This window comes from Pan troglodytes, chromosome 12, assembly GCF_028858775.2.
Source record: "Pan troglodytes isolate AG18354 chromosome 12, NHGRI_mPanTro3-v2.0_pri, whole genome shotgun sequence".
Classification (NCBI taxonomy): domain Eukaryota; kingdom Metazoa; phylum Chordata; class Mammalia; order Primates; family Hominidae; genus Pan; species Pan troglodytes.
The window spans coordinates 107,663,462-107,679,127 of NC_072410.2; the positions used below are offsets into that span (position 1 = coordinate 107,663,462).

Genomic DNA, 15,666 nt, shown 5'->3' on the forward strand with positions numbered 1-15,666 from the left:
TTCAAAGTCACTTAATTCCCTCCTCCTCCCCGCTCACACACACACACACACACACACGCACACACACACACACACAGACACACAGACACACACACACACACACAGACATGCCACCTTCAGTATGATTATCTTATTCACTTATTAGTAGTTAGGTTCATTTTTTTCTTTTTATATGTTTTGCCCTATTACTGATTTCAGGTATTCTTTTTTGAATATGTGAAATATTAACATGGAATATGAGATCATTGTCTGGGATTTAGTGCTTTTTTTCCATTTTCCTTGTGGTATTTTGAAGTATGGACATGCTTGGTCTATAATTGTGCTGAATGTGTGGGTTTTGTGTAGTTTTATTTGTTCTTGTCATTCTATTTTATATTTGGAGAAAATATAGGTAGAAATAATTCATTGGTTGCCAGTTTCTTCTGTTACCCTAAAGTCTCCCTGCATAATTTCTAACTGGAATAAAACTTAACATCAAAATTAAAACTCTAGAAGTACAACAGAAATCTCTTTTCCCTTAAGCTGTGAAGATACTACATGCTCCATGTTTTGAGGGCCTTCCATGGACTTAACATTAGGCTTCATATGTGTATCATTTCATCTAAACATTGTAATAGCCCTGTAACGTAGGTGATCTCATCACTCCATTAGTCACATAAGGAAATAGACTCAAAGTGGTTAAGAAATTTGTGTAATATCTCAATGCTAAAGTATGGCAGAATGATACATAACTATGAACTATCCATACTAGTAACTACCATAGATGCTCAGTGTTAACTCAGTGTTAGATACATGTAAAGGTGTATGTGTATGTCTGTATGGTATATTATGTCATATGTTATGCTATACTATATTATTCTCAATCTGATATTGCTAGTTAGGTATTATTACCTTATTTTTACATATGAAAGCACTGAGGCTAAGAGAGGTATTTTTATGTAATCACACAGCTATTAAGTGACAGGGCCAATATTCAAATCTGAGTCTGAATGATACACTACAGCGAGAAAATTTTCAGCTGTATGAATTATTCTATTAAAACTTCATCAAATTTAACTCAAAGCAAAGTATGGCCTTAGTTTCAATAGCAGCTGTTTAAAATAGACACACATGGCCGGGTGCAGTGGCTCAGGCCTGTAATCCCAGCACTTTGGGAGGCTGAGGCAAGCAGATTACCTGAGGTCGGGAGTTTGAGAGCAGCCTGACTAACATGGAGAAAAATTTTAGTCTCTACTAAAAATGCAAAATTAGCCCAGCGTGGTAACAGGTGCCTGTAATCCCAGCTACTCGGGAGGCTGAGGCAGGAGAATCACTTGAACCCAGGAGGTGGAAGTTGCAGTGAGCCAAGATCGTGCCATTGCACTCCAGCCTGGGCAACAAGAGCGAAATTCCATCTCTAAATAAATAAATAAATAAATAAACACACATGTATTTATAGGGGGTCACATGGCACTATATGATTGATTATTTGTCTTAGAGAAAAAATTTATAAGGCAAAATCTTTCCTCTTCTTATTTTAACACAAAATATTTCCCCTTACATGTTTTTAAGTGTTTCATAAAATATATTTAGCCATGTAAAAATATGTATTACGTATATTACGTATCAAAGTGACAGCAGCACTTATGGGGAGTGATTACGGCATGTTTTATTGTAATTTCTATGTTTACAGGTATAATAAAATAAGTAGGGTGCTGTAAAGCATGGTTCTGAATTGCAGTTGTTGGCTTCTGTGTGTTTAGATATGTTTCTGTACCCACGGATGTGTAGGCTGCTTGGGAGCCTACATTCCTGTTCTTTCATTGGGTTTCTCCCCATCCCAAGGGGTGTTTGCAGTGCCCTAGGAGAGACTTTCTGTGGCAATTGAAAACCATTTATTCTTAAGCAGTTTATAAACAGGCACTCATTTTCCTACTCTTCCTTTGAAAAGAAGCAGAGCTAAAAGTTTTTGCTGATCACCAGACCTAGAAGCAAAAGTGGGAAAGAGTTCAATCTCTCATCTCTTTCTTCCTGGTCAGGACACCCTTTCTGTGCAGGAGATCTTCTCACCCTTGCATGAGCTAGGGAAAATTGTTTGAACCTTCAGACTGTCTCAGCAAAACATTTTGCCTTATATGAGCTGTGCAAGGTGAAGTATTTAGAAAATTGTCGCCATATCTGCATCTGTTTTTTAGTTCCATAGAAAAGGGAGAATAAGCAGAAAATAGCACCCTTACTTTTAATGTTTAAACTTTGATTATTTTCCATACTTTGATATTTTCTATTTAATAAAATCCATAAATATCCAGAAATGAACACAAATAGAATATATTATATTTATATTTTCTTATCTAATAGCAATAATTCAGACTATAATTAATAAAAATAACAGTCATAATATTGTTTATTAAATACTTGCTGTGTGCCAAGCACTGGTCTAAGAACTGCTTAGATTGGTGGGGAATGTTGGTAGTCAACAGCTTATGACTGGTTTTGGTCTTCTCAAAATTCCCTTCCACAGAGATATTAGTTCAATCCAGTAGACACAACAGGCATTATTGGCCACCTGAAACCTTATCAAAGAAGTGGCTTTAACAGGCAGAGGTCTGGTATTGCTAGAAGTTAACTCTGTCACCTTTTGATATTTCTGTATATCTGTTGAAGCTGAGGATTTTTGTTCATTCTGTTTTTTGAAGCCTTGCATACAACGACATCTCAATATGACTTTATTGTGTTCATGAAAGGTATTGCACAGTTATTTTGCAACTTCAAATCAAGTGTCATTATATGAGTCTCTTAGGAGCAGGCTAACAGCTTACCAGTTCTTATGGAAGATAAGAGTATGGTGATTACTATTCTGTGAGTTACCTGGAGTAATAAAATAGTAGTAAAAAACATTTTTTAAAAAGAATATGGTGGTTACTGTCTCTACTGCCAGGAATAATCCTCTTCATATTTGTAAATCTTGTCTATTTATAAAGTACTTTTAAATGTATTAATAACTACATCATATTTGTAAATTTCTAAAGATAAAATAAGCAACTGTCAATACCTATAGGAAGATGCATATTTCAAAAGTACCCTAATTTAAGATATTTGTGTTCACTTCCAGGAGCCATAGAGAAATTTGAGGTTAAGACTGTCTTCTACTGATAATAGGTGACTTAGTTCACTTTTTCAAGGACAGTGACTCTGTGTCTGATAAGAAGGCTGCAGCTACATGACAAATTGACATACACAACAAGGGCTAAAGTCACCTAATTCAATGAGGAGAGAAACAGTGCTTTCAGAGACAAAAGGGAAAAAAATATTCTTATGTTTGAGTCACATTTGAATTTTGTTCTTTAAAATCCTAGGATGTTTTGTTAGTTGTGTCAGTATGAAATAATCACTAACTATTACAGGTGCCTGTAAACTATTTGACGTTTTCACCTCCAGGATTTTGTTTGACACTCACTGTGGAAGGGGTGGGGATGTTAAAAGAGGTATATGTTACTTTCTTGTTCACTGGGCAAAAGGACAAAGTAAAAGAAAATGTAGTAAAAAAAAATAGCAGTTTATTTTGTTTATTTTCACTAATCTGTGGAAGGCATGCTTAAGAGTCATTTGAAATACCATATTTATTGCACAAGTAAATGAGATTTTAAAAAGAGATGAAAATCAACCTACAATTTTATTTTCCTAAAACAGACATATTTGTCTGTCTTCTTTTCCTGTCCTGTCTAGTCTATAGACATAATTCTCAGTAGAAGTAATCATAACAAATATCCAGCTTTTGGCCAGGCACAGTGGCTCATGCTTATAACTCTGGGAGACCAAGGCAGGAGGATTACTTGATCCCAGGAGTTCAAGACCAGCCTGAGCAACACAGGGAGACCCCATCTCTACAATAAAAAAAATTAGCCAGGCATAGTGGCATGTGCCTGTGGTCTCAACTACTTAGGAGGCTGAGGTGGGAGGGTCACTTGAGTCCAGGAGGTTCAGGCTACAGTGAGCCCTGATTCATGCCACTGCACTCCAGCCTAGGTAACGGAGTAAGACCCTGTCTCAAAAAAAAAAAAAAAAAAAAAAAATCCAGCTTTCTGTTTTTAATGTTTGGTACATTATGTGGTTGATAATGTAATACCTATCATTTCCTGTGTGCCTACTATGCACCAATCTTTGCCAGCTACTTTATTCCCATCATCTTATTTAATATTCACAATCATCATATAAGTATTTGTTATCTCTGTCCTATGGAAGAGGAAAAATCAAGTCTCAAAAAGGTCAGTAAATGTCTCCATAATAAACATTTTTCTGTATTATTTTGACTTTATCATCGCTTTTTGAAAGCCATGTATTAATCAAATTTACCTATTATCATTTATAATTCCTGTAGTGAGATATGTTGAAGCATTTGATAACTACCTGTAATTTTCACATTAAAATATATTCTATAGTAATTTCCCATTGTAACTATCTGGAGACTTACATGAGATCTCTGTACTCCTCATACTTTTATGAAATATATTTAGATGCTTGGAACATATGTATTTTATAGGTACTGTACTACTTTCTAGCAAAGAGAGAATTTTGATTCTTTTCTAGGTCCACGTCCATGCTAAGCCACGTGCCTTATTTTCAAGTATTTTGGAGAATTCAAATTTCTGTAATATTCATACTAATCACATGTTCTCACAACTTCAGTAAGCCTCTGAGACCCACTTGCTTCATCTTTTGTGATTTGTGATCTTAGGGCAATATTTCCTTCTCTAATTTTTTTCAGATAATTTGTTAGATTTATGACATAGTTGTTTCTTCAACTTAAGGTTAATTTTTCTAACTCTTTTTTTTTTTTTTTTTTTGAGATGGAGTCTTACTTTGTCGCCCAGGCTGGAGTGCAGTGGCACAATCTCAGCTCACTGTAAGCTCTGCCTCATGGGTTCACGCCATTCTCCTGCCTCAGCCTCCCGAGTAGCTGGGACTGCAGGCACCTGTCACCAATGCCCGGCTAATTTTTTGTGTTTTTAGTAGGGACGGGGTTTCACCATGTTAACCAGGATGGTCTCAATCTCCTGACTTCATGATCCACCCGCCTAGGCCTCCCAAAGTGCTGGGATTAACAGGCGTGAGCCACCGCGCCCGGCCAATTTTTCTAACTCTTAATGAGCAATATTAGCTATAGTATGCACATACATTGGGCCAAAGATGTCTTTCGGAAAGTAAGTAGACAAAATTATCATTTGTATTGTGCTATTTTGCAAGAAATGTATATTAATCATTTGTTTTGCTCCATATTCCCTGCTGACCACTAGGATTTAATTATAGCTAAAACTCAGAGGAACTGGTGTCAGTATTTTCAACCTTTGGAACATACACAGTGTTCCCAAGCATGTAGTTGTCCTCATGTTCTGGCCTCAGCACGCTTTATTTACCACTTCAACCACAGTTCACCTTCATGAGCCACAAACTACTACTCAGCATCCCTCTGTTGACTCCCCTCATCTCTACCCAGTCTTCTCTTTTTTCCCTTACCTCTACATGTCCAAATGCTACTCTTCCCTCAGATCCTTTCTCGTGTGCCACCTTGTCCCCTTCCCGATCTCAAGTTAACTTTCTCACTTCTTATAGCACTATAAACTGTATGTCTCTTAAGACCTTTATCAGATTGAATGTGTTACAATAAAAGCCTTCTAACTACCACCTGAGTCAGGTACTTGTGTATTAAAGTGGAGATCATAAAATATGATATATGCATACCTTAAACATTTGTGTGAAACTAAATATATAAATGAGCATTCATTTGCCAAATATTGACTGTAGAGCTAAGGCCTTTTCTTAAATATCCAAGTTAACTATGCTTGCAGAGCAACTGACACTTTCTTCCTGTGGTTTTATATGACCATCTAAATGAAGAGAATAAAAATGTCTACTTTGTGTGTGTTCATTTTTATATGTCTCACAATATATGAAGTCAACTGATTTGCCCAGACTGCCAATGTCCATAATCTACTTCTCATGGAAAAAGACCCTCCTTTGAATCATATCTGCATTTGCATAATCATATGCAAAACAGTTTGCAGTTTCAGCAAAACTAAAAGGGAACATGGAGAGCATTTGACTTTTTGATTCTAGAAGCTGAGTTGAACTGAGAGGGATGTTTGAGATGGGGGTAATTCAAATGGTTGTAGGCAGAGGAACACATTAAGTCCTTAATATCAAAGTAGGTCAACATAGGCAAATGGACAAGTTACAGGTTAGGAACATAGTAATGGGAGGAAGTACCATTACAAGGAGTAGACTGGGGCAAGATGTTTAGAACTGAAGCTGAGAGTAACAAGAGAGGACTAGAATTTCCCTTTCCGTGGTGTGTGGCATGAGACAGAACTCCTCGTAGGACTGGAAGACATAAACTTATCATTAGTTGAGGATCGTCTGTCTAATTTCTCAGGCTTTGTCTTGCTTAATTCTCACAAATTGAATGGTCATCTCTCCAATCACTGTATCTCTAGTAAAAAAAGTAGATGCTCAGTTAGTGTTTGTGGAATTGAATGAATATAACCCTGTGAAGTAGACGTCATCAGCACAAATTACAGATAAAGAAACTCGGACCTAGGCTAGACTGTTTGCACCAGGTTACGTAGGTATTGTAATAAGTGGCAAGGGGTAGTGAGCAGATGAGGGTTGGAATGAAAAACTAGGATTGTATGACTTTGGCTATGCAAAATATATGTTTATGCTTCACTTCATTACTGAGGAAGCCTCTGTACAGTCCTACCTAATAGCCACTAAATTGTGACGGCTCTTATATATAGCATTGAGACGGCTCTTATATATAGCATTGAGACCTGTTTATAACACTGTTGACTACAATTCAAACTTAGTTTGCTTTCTACTCCACCCCTAAGATATCAGCAAGCTTTCTTAATTTTATCTTTATGTTGAAGTCAGGGAATGGATCCTTAGTGGTCAGTAGATTTGAAAAGCCCTATTTTTTATTTCATTTTGTTTGGTGTTATATCTTTGTTTTCTTTTTGCCATAATTGATCATTTATAAAGTGATTTTATGGTTTAATAAAGGAAGGATAAGTCACCAAATACAGACCCATCTGTTAAACAGGCATGCCAATTTCCTGTGGTTCTGTGTATGTTTCTTTCTTTAAACGAACAAACAGAAACCTCCAATTATGAAAACAATGCGTGTTAAACCAAGAAAAGTACCAAAAGGCAGGTAGAAGTGATAATCACCAACAGATCTGTCATCCAAGTGTCAACATTTTATTAAATATATATGTAGCCATTTTTCTGCTGCATGCTTTATACAAATTATGTCACATCATGTATAGGGATTTTTCCCCTCAAATTGTATCCTCCTTATTCTTTATTTTTACATCATGATTTAGTTTGTTTTCTGCATTTTGTTTGTATAAGCATTTTCCTCTGTGAAGTTTGTTCTGATTGCATTCATTTTCATCCTCCTTTTCAAAATTTAGATTTTTATTGAGATAATTATAGATTCATATCCAGTTGTAAGAAATAATACAGAGCGATTTCTGGTGCACTTTGCCTAGTTTCCCCTAATGGTAACATTTTGCAAAACTACAGAATAATATCCAACCAGGATATTGACATGGATACAATTTGCTTGTTTTATTCAGAATTTTCAAGTTTTACTTGTACTCATTTGTGTGTCTTTGTGTGTATTTAGTGCTATGCAGTTTTATACCTGTATAGGTTCATATAACCAGCACCATAGTCAAGATGTTAGCAATGGCAAATCCATATGGCTTTGTAGCAACTCAGTTCTTGCCTTCTTGAAGTAAAGAACTCATCCAGAGGATGTAAGGCAGAGAGAGCCTGAGGCAAATTTTTGAGCGTGAGTGAGAGTATATTAACAGGTTTTAGAGCAAGAATGAAAGGAACGAAAGTACACTTGGAAGAAGGCCAAGCAGGCAACTTGAGAGATTCAGGTGCCCTGTTTGACCTTTGACTTGGGGATTTACACATTGGCATGCTTCTGGGGTTTTGTGTCTCCCCTCCTTTGAGTTTTCTTTGGCATGAGCTGTCCACATGCTCCATGGCATGCCAGCCTTTGGAAGGGGCTGTGTGCGCAGTGTGTTTACTAGAGTTGTACGCATGCTCACTTGAGCCATTCTTTTCTTACCAGTGTAGTGTTCCTACAGGATGTTCATATACCAGTTAAACTCCACCATTTTGCCTCTTAGTGTACATGCTTGAGCCCACTCACCCAACTCCTGAGATCCAATCAGGAAGCTGCTGATCACCAGCTTCAGGAATTTTCTGTCTATTGGGAGACTGCCTTTCCCTGATGTCTGCTGCAACCAATTATTTTAGAGAGACATTTTAACAACCACTTGACTGTCACCTGATGGTCACCTAACATTCTTGGTGTCAAGGGAGTGGAGTCTGTTTCCTCTCCTACCCTGCTCATGTCTGCCTAGCTACCCACTCTAACAAAGATACTGAATAGTTCCAACAATACAAGGATCCCTTTTATAATCACATCCACCCCATCCCTAACCCCTGACAACCATTAATCTTTCCCCCATTTCAGAGTGTCATATCAAAAATATTACATAAATGGAATCGGACAGTACGTATATAACCCTTTGTGAGTGACTTTGTTTACCCAGCAAGAGAGGGCAGGGTGGAACTCTTCCTTTTTATCAGGAACCCATTCCCAGTAAAACTAACGCAGGCCCTAGCTGAGCCTTAATCCATTCAGAGCATCACTCTCGTGACCCAATCACCTCTTAATCCTATCACAGTGGCAATTAAATTTCAACATGAATTTTGGAAGGGACATTCAAACCATAGCAGATTCTATACATGTAAATAATTTATTTTCTTTGGAGCTATTATAAATAATACATGTTTATTTTTGGTTTTCACATATTTTTTGTTATATAACAATGTGATTGATTTTTGTATGTTGATCTTGTATCCTATGACATTCCTGACTCGTTTCTTAGTTTTAGGGTTTGTTTTATTGTGTGTGATTTCTTTGAATTTTCTATATAGACAATTTATCTGCAGATAGAATTTTATTTTTTCTTTCCAATTTATGTCTCTGTTATTTCTTTTTCTTGCATTATTGTAGTGGCTAGATCGTTCAGTATGGTGCTGAACAAGAGTGGTAGGAGTGGATATCTTAGCCTTGGCATGTAATATGGAAATCTCACCTCCATATTTGGGTCAGTCCCTTTACCTTCCCCACTTTTAAATATTATTGTCTTGAATATCATATGGTTTACAACTTTTGTTCTGATCATCAAATATGATTTAGAACATGTATGTGGAAAAGAACAGTCTATTGTATTTACCCATATTTTTGCTCTTTTTGTTCTTCCTTCTGATACTTCATAGTTCCTTCTTTTATCATTTTCTTTAAGAAAGAAGAACTTTGTTTAGCCAGTATTTAAGATGAGGGCTATTAGTGGCAGGTTCTTTTAATTGTCTTTGTCTGAGAATGTTTTCATTTTCTTTTTTTCCTGAGGAATAGCTTTGCCAGATAAAGAATTTGTAGTTAACCGTTCTTTTCTTTCAACATTTGAAAAAATGCGACACTTCCTTCTGGCCTCCATGGTTTTGGATAATAAATCCATTATTATTCACGTTAATGTTCTCCTATAACGTTGTTCTGTCTGCTTTCAAAGTTTTTCTTTTTCTACCTACTTTTCAAGTTTCAAATTATGGTGTAACTTGGCATGAATTTCTTTGTGTTTGTCCTGTTTGGGAATAATTTAGCTTCTGGAATGTGTAGGTTTGTGTCTTCTACCAAATTTTGGAGGTTTTTAGATATGTCTTATAATATCTTTTAGCTTCACCCGCTTTCTCCTTTTCTTGTGGGATTCTGACTGCAAATGGGTCTGCTTGAGCTCTGGTCTGTTTCTAGGTCCAGAATTGGGAAATACTAGGTCTGGGTGGGCTTCTTTTATTTTGTTTTTTTTTTTTTTTTGGCTGGAGAGACAGAAGATATCTGAATACCATGTTCTTCAGGCTTGCAACTCCAGGCTAGTGTACTTTCTTTTTACCACTCTTCAGAATTTTCCCTTCACTGTCTCTTTTATGACTCCTATAGTTTATAGTTGTGCTTTGCAGAGGAGCAGAGAGAAGTGGATAAGCCATGTTGTTCGGACTGGGAGCCCTTTACATAAGTTTACCTTTTATTTTTCTTTACACAAAAATTCATTTTGAATTTTTGAATTTGTGGACACAAATCTTGGATTTGCACTTGTTATATATCAAAGTATATCATGATTATCCAACCAAGTATATTCTTTATTATGTTTTAAAAGTATATGCTCAAGTCTAATTTTAGGCCCATTTTCTTCTCAAAAATTCAAAATTCACCAGAATTTATTGCAAAAAATCTTAAAGGACGTAATGAAGAATAATATTAACATTCGTTTTTTAGATATTTTAATATTTGGGCACAATCTTAGATGAGCACTTGTTGTATTTGAAGGTATATAACAATTATCAAACCAAGTATTTCTTTATCATGTTTTTAAAATATGTGCTGAAGTCCATTTTTAGGCCAATTTTCTTCTCTCACAGAAGGTAAAGCTTGCAGCTACAGTGGTAGCAAATTTAAAATTGCTTTCTTAAGAGCTGAGTAACTTGACTTGAAACGCTTTGGTATGATGGAGTATGCAAGCACGCACAAAATGGATAATTATGTAAGTTACTGTATTTTTCACATTTTTAGTTAAAATATGGGGGTCAAGGCTCTGAAAAGTAAGTTACTAAAAATTGAAATGATTAGTGGACATTAGAAGAAAACATTTTCTGACAAAGACATACTCTTAAAAAGACTACATGTGAGAAAGGTGCTATACAAAAATAATTTATCAAATGCATTTTAAACATGGGAACTATTATTTGCACACTATTATAAAAACAAATATAAAGGTTTGACTTACAGTTTCTGTTCTCTTTTCTTCCCTTATGATATAGTTTATTTCCTCAAAATGTATATTACAGTTTCTGAAAAGGAATAAATTTAGATGATATTGAAAACATGATTCTTTTATTGGTAATCTCTTCCTATTCATACAGTGCATCACATACAGAAAATAACCCATGTAAAGTGTACATTTGATAAAAAGGAGAAACTACTTGTTACTAACTATGCTGCATTTAATTATAGTACTTGGAATATTGACACTGCTAGGAACATTGGAAACACTTCTTACAATGGATTTTAGATACTTCTTAAGCACAAACCTTTCCTGCATATAAACTCTCATGTAGACAGAGATTATCCTGCAGGAAGAAAAGGCTAGCAAAACTTCTGAGATTTCAACATTTTTGGAACCCGTTTTTCAGATATAATGCCCAGAGTGACCTTAGTGAAATCACTTAACAGTCACAAGGTATCATTTGTGTAGTTGTAATGTTAGCAAACCTGCCATCTTTTGTCCTGATTTTTAATTTAGTAGTAATTTTTCTTTTGGCAATATCATTTTCTTTTTAAATCTTACATTAATCTCTAATAATGAAACCAGCCACAAATTTATGGCAACTCCATTTGTATTTAATATAATTTATACTAAATTATTTTATAAGTGACAAATTCATTCATTCACTCATTCATTCATATGTGTGTCCATTCACTAGTTAATTCACTCAATAAGTACTTACTGTGCATATACTCTATAGCAGGTATTATTTTAAGGAGTTGAGATAGACCAGTGGACAAAAAAAAAATAGCCTCTTCTTTCAAGGAGCTAACATTTCTTATGGAACAAGAAAGGCAATCTTACATTTCTTATGGAAGAAGAAAGGCAACAAGTAAATATATAGCATGTCACATAGTTGTAAGTGCTAAGAAGGAAAATGAAACAGGGTGAAGGAGATGGACAGGTATGGAGCAGTGCTCCTGTAAGTAAGGCAGTTGAACAAGGCCTTGACTGATAGGTGACATTTGAGAAACTTGAAAGGAGGGAGTGAGTCACTCAGATATCTGGTGGAGAGGGTATCTGGCAGAGGAAACAGATCAGAATGCCTGAGATGGGAGTGTGCATGATTTTACTTATGCAAGGGACCTCAAAGGGACCCTGAGGCTGGAGACAGGTTGAAGGTGGTGAGGTCGGAGAATTACAGATGGATGGATGTCTTGAGTTTTTGTTTTTGGTTTTTTAAGTTTCTTTATAAATAGGCAAGGCGACATTGCCAAACTCCCAACTCGAGGTCCAACTCTATTATCAAAAGCTTATGTAGCTTATTGAATCCTCTAGTTTCAGAACATCCTGATCTGATTATAGTGATATTTTGGCTCTGTCACTTGCTAGTCGTGCCACCGGGATGGTTGGCCTGTTTCCTCATCTGTAAAGTGAGATTACTAATACCTGTGCTGTCCTCCACACAAAACTGCTATAAGGGTAAACTGACGGACTGTATTGTGAAATTATTTCAAAAAAGCTACAAAATGGCTGTGGGCTATTATTCCATAGAAGAACGACATGGGCTTTTAAGGCAGGTTTTGAAGGATCTGCTGGGTCACTGTGTGAACAAGGCTTCCCATAGCAATTAGTGATAATTTCATAGTACATAGCAACTTTTGTAAAATGCAGAATTCATGGTGTGACTTTTTCAGATGGCTTCTTGGGATCAGAGCCAGAATGACCATTAAAGTAAATGTTTTGGAAATATGCATTAGTGCAGACAATTTAGCATGTATACAGGTAACCATTCATTCTCATTATCCTTTCAAGGTATCATCATCTGAATGTCTGTACCCAAATCATTATGAACTCATCATCATGAGTGTCTGTGTACCTAAATATAAACAATCTATGCTGAGGCTAGAAAATGAGAGAACCAGACTTTGGCTTATTTTTATGCTTAAAACTGTTTTTTAACCTAAAATAGCATACACTTTCATCCACAGAGACATTGGAGATGTGATTTGTTTTAGGACTGCCTCAATGTAAAAGAAAAACCGTTTAGTTATTCAATGAAAGGAAAAATGGGTGTTTTGTATTTGGCAGAGACTACTTTTTCATTCGAAATGGAGGTATAAATAAAGGATATTTTATTCTATTTTGATTTATAGCAAAAAAGTTCTATGACAGATACACTTTAGTAAAATCATTTCACATTAGAGACATTTTCTAGACAACATGAAAATTAGGATCTCATTTCTAATGCAAATTAGGATTTCATGTTGGGATAACGTAAACTTTAAAAGATTCACCTAATGTTGAGGATGGTGAAATATTACAATTTCAAATAAAGCAAGTCAGTCTCTTAGCGTGTACTAAATGCCAACAAGCCAGTTCTGTGGAAGTCTGCTTGTTTGAATTTACTTTGTTAAAGTTAATTAGAACCTTCCTCTGATTGTAGTTCTAAACAATTTTAACGTCATCTGACATTGAGTAAGGCTTAGAGCTTTTGAGGTGGTTGTTTTTCTGATGTTGAATCTTAACACCTTGTAAAACATTTTTTAAAAAAAGTTTAATTAAAATAAAGTAGAATTATTCTATAAACCAATTCAGTAGCCTTTGCCACCAGCTTTAAGTGTGTATTTCTTCTTCCAGGTAGACATAGCTGACATTGAGAATGAAGAGAACCGCTACTGTCTATTCATGGAACTCCTGGAATCTAGTCACCACGAGGCTGAATTTCAGCACTTGGTTTTACTTTTGCAAGCTTGGCCACCTATGAAAAGTGAATATGTGTAAGTATTAACATAAAATTAGCGTAATTAGAGTTCTTTTGTTTGGACTTTAGCCCTAAAAATGTAGCACCTTCCAAAGAGCCAATGAAAGAATAATTATATGTGTGTGCGTAGTCAGTATTTGCCTTTAGAGGAATTTAAAATTGTTTTTGAAATATTGCAATGTCTTTCCGTTTCTCCTTGCCCCTAAACTCTAATATTTTATTCAAAAGTATCAGACAATGCTTGATAATATCTGATTTATGATGTCAACAAAAACAATGTAGTTTCAGTATTTTCACCAGGAAATTTCTTGACTGTCTTGACACGGCTTACAGTGCCAACTTGAGAATCCAAATGGAATAAATGAATAATTTCTACTTATTGAGAACACAATGTTATGTGCAATTTACATACATTATCGGTCGCTCACACAACACACCTACAAGGGAAGGTGATGTTATCTGATTTTATACATGAAGGAACTGAGGCTCAGGAGTTTAACAACTTCAGGTTTCACACGGCTAATAAGTGGAGGAGACAGAATTCTAACCAACTGCTGGCTACCTTCACAGCCCCTGTTGTTTCCTCTGTCACGCTGAGTTGCAGCTGCCACCCGTAGCTGCGTAGGGTACTTATCCAGTCCTGGTGGTATCAGCCATGGAACATACCCCTTTCCTTTGGAAGAAGTGGTCAGATTTCCTCTGAGCGCATGGACTGGGTCTCATGAGCTGTGGCTTCTCATTGGCAAATGATATGAGCACCAATGCCCTTGTCGCAAGTGCCTGTTTGGCTCAGGACTGATCTTGCTCTCCCCATGCTCAGCTGACATACTGCCCCCACAGGCCAGTGAACATCTCCACGTGTCTGAGGTTAAAGAAGGATGCTTTTCTGAAAATAAAGTCCTATATCCTGTGAGCAGTTAGGACTGCCAACAAATATCTGGAAAAGATTCCATGAGACTGTTAGTAATTTCCAAAGCAAACCAAGGAGAATGGTGCTTTCGTTTTGTGGTATTTTTTTAACCAAGTGTTTTCAGAAAGAAAAGAAATGTTTCTTAGATCTCTACCTTTGTGGCAGCGATGGCATGCTGACTTGTTTTTAAGAACAGGTTTTTACCTTCACTATTTGAAATCCACAGTGCAGGCTCTCACATCCTAACACCCTTAGTTCACAGTGCACTTGTGTTTGCCACCAGTGATCTTGGTGTGGGTGCCTTCGGAGCCTGGGGTGCTTGTTCAAAGCAGGGTCCTGGGTACTGTGTCAGCTTGTGGAGTCCAGCTCTCCACACTGGGACCTGGGAATCTGTTCTGAACACACTCCTGGGTGAGACTATGTGAGACAGGTGTGGAGCCCACTGATCAGATTGCCACTAGTGCCATACTTTTGTAAGGAAATTAATTATTAGAGTTGAATTGTAGATTTCTTCTTACCCTCATTTCCCAATTCAAAATATGACACCTCTAAGAGATTAACCTTTAGTTTACAGTTTCTTTTACTTTTAGAATACTGACCATTTAAAATCATTCACTTATTCTCAAGAACCAAAATCAGCTTTACTTAAAACATTTATTGCATTTAAAACATTTAGTGCATTTGTAAACCAAAAATCTTAATTTTTAAAGTTGTATTCTTTTGTAGCCACATATGAAATGGAATTTGTAAATTACTAACCTGAGTCTTATAAAACTGCTTTATTAAATCATTAGAATCAGAACAAAGCATTTCCCAGTCTGCTCACCCCCTCCCCTCCTATCATTCATGTCTCCTCTGCCTACGAGATAACCAGGGCATAAATCAAATATTCTGGAGAATGTATGTTGGGATACTTTACAAACAGGTGCTCAGAAGTACTTTTGAATATTTTTTCCTTTTAGACAATCCAACTGAATAAATAAATCACCAAAAAAGGAGTGGGGGTGGAAGAGAGGGAGGATAGTGTGACAATGATGGCATGTTGCCCATCAACACAAAAAGGTTACAACTTAAGACATTTGTTTGATCCACATGACTATAATTTACTA

General features: G+C 36.2%; 1 protein-coding gene across 9 annotated transcripts in view; it reads left to right on the top strand.

Annotated features, from left to right (window-relative positions):
* Positions 1 to 15,666, top strand: part of NBAS (NBAS subunit of NRZ tethering complex) — a 393,028-nt gene that overhangs the window by 356,062 nt on the left and 21,300 nt on the right. For all 9 annotated transcript variants that reach the window (XR_010149189.1, XM_001161679.8, XM_009442024.5 and 6 more), the window contains one exon: positions 13,524 to 13,663. Coding sequence is in view for 8 of the 9 variants with exons in the window: in XM_001161679.8 (XP_001161679.4) it covers positions 13,524 to 13,663 (140 nt within the window). In the remaining variant the exon portion in view is untranslated. The remainder of the gene's footprint in view (positions 1 to 13,523; positions 13,664 to 15,666) is intronic.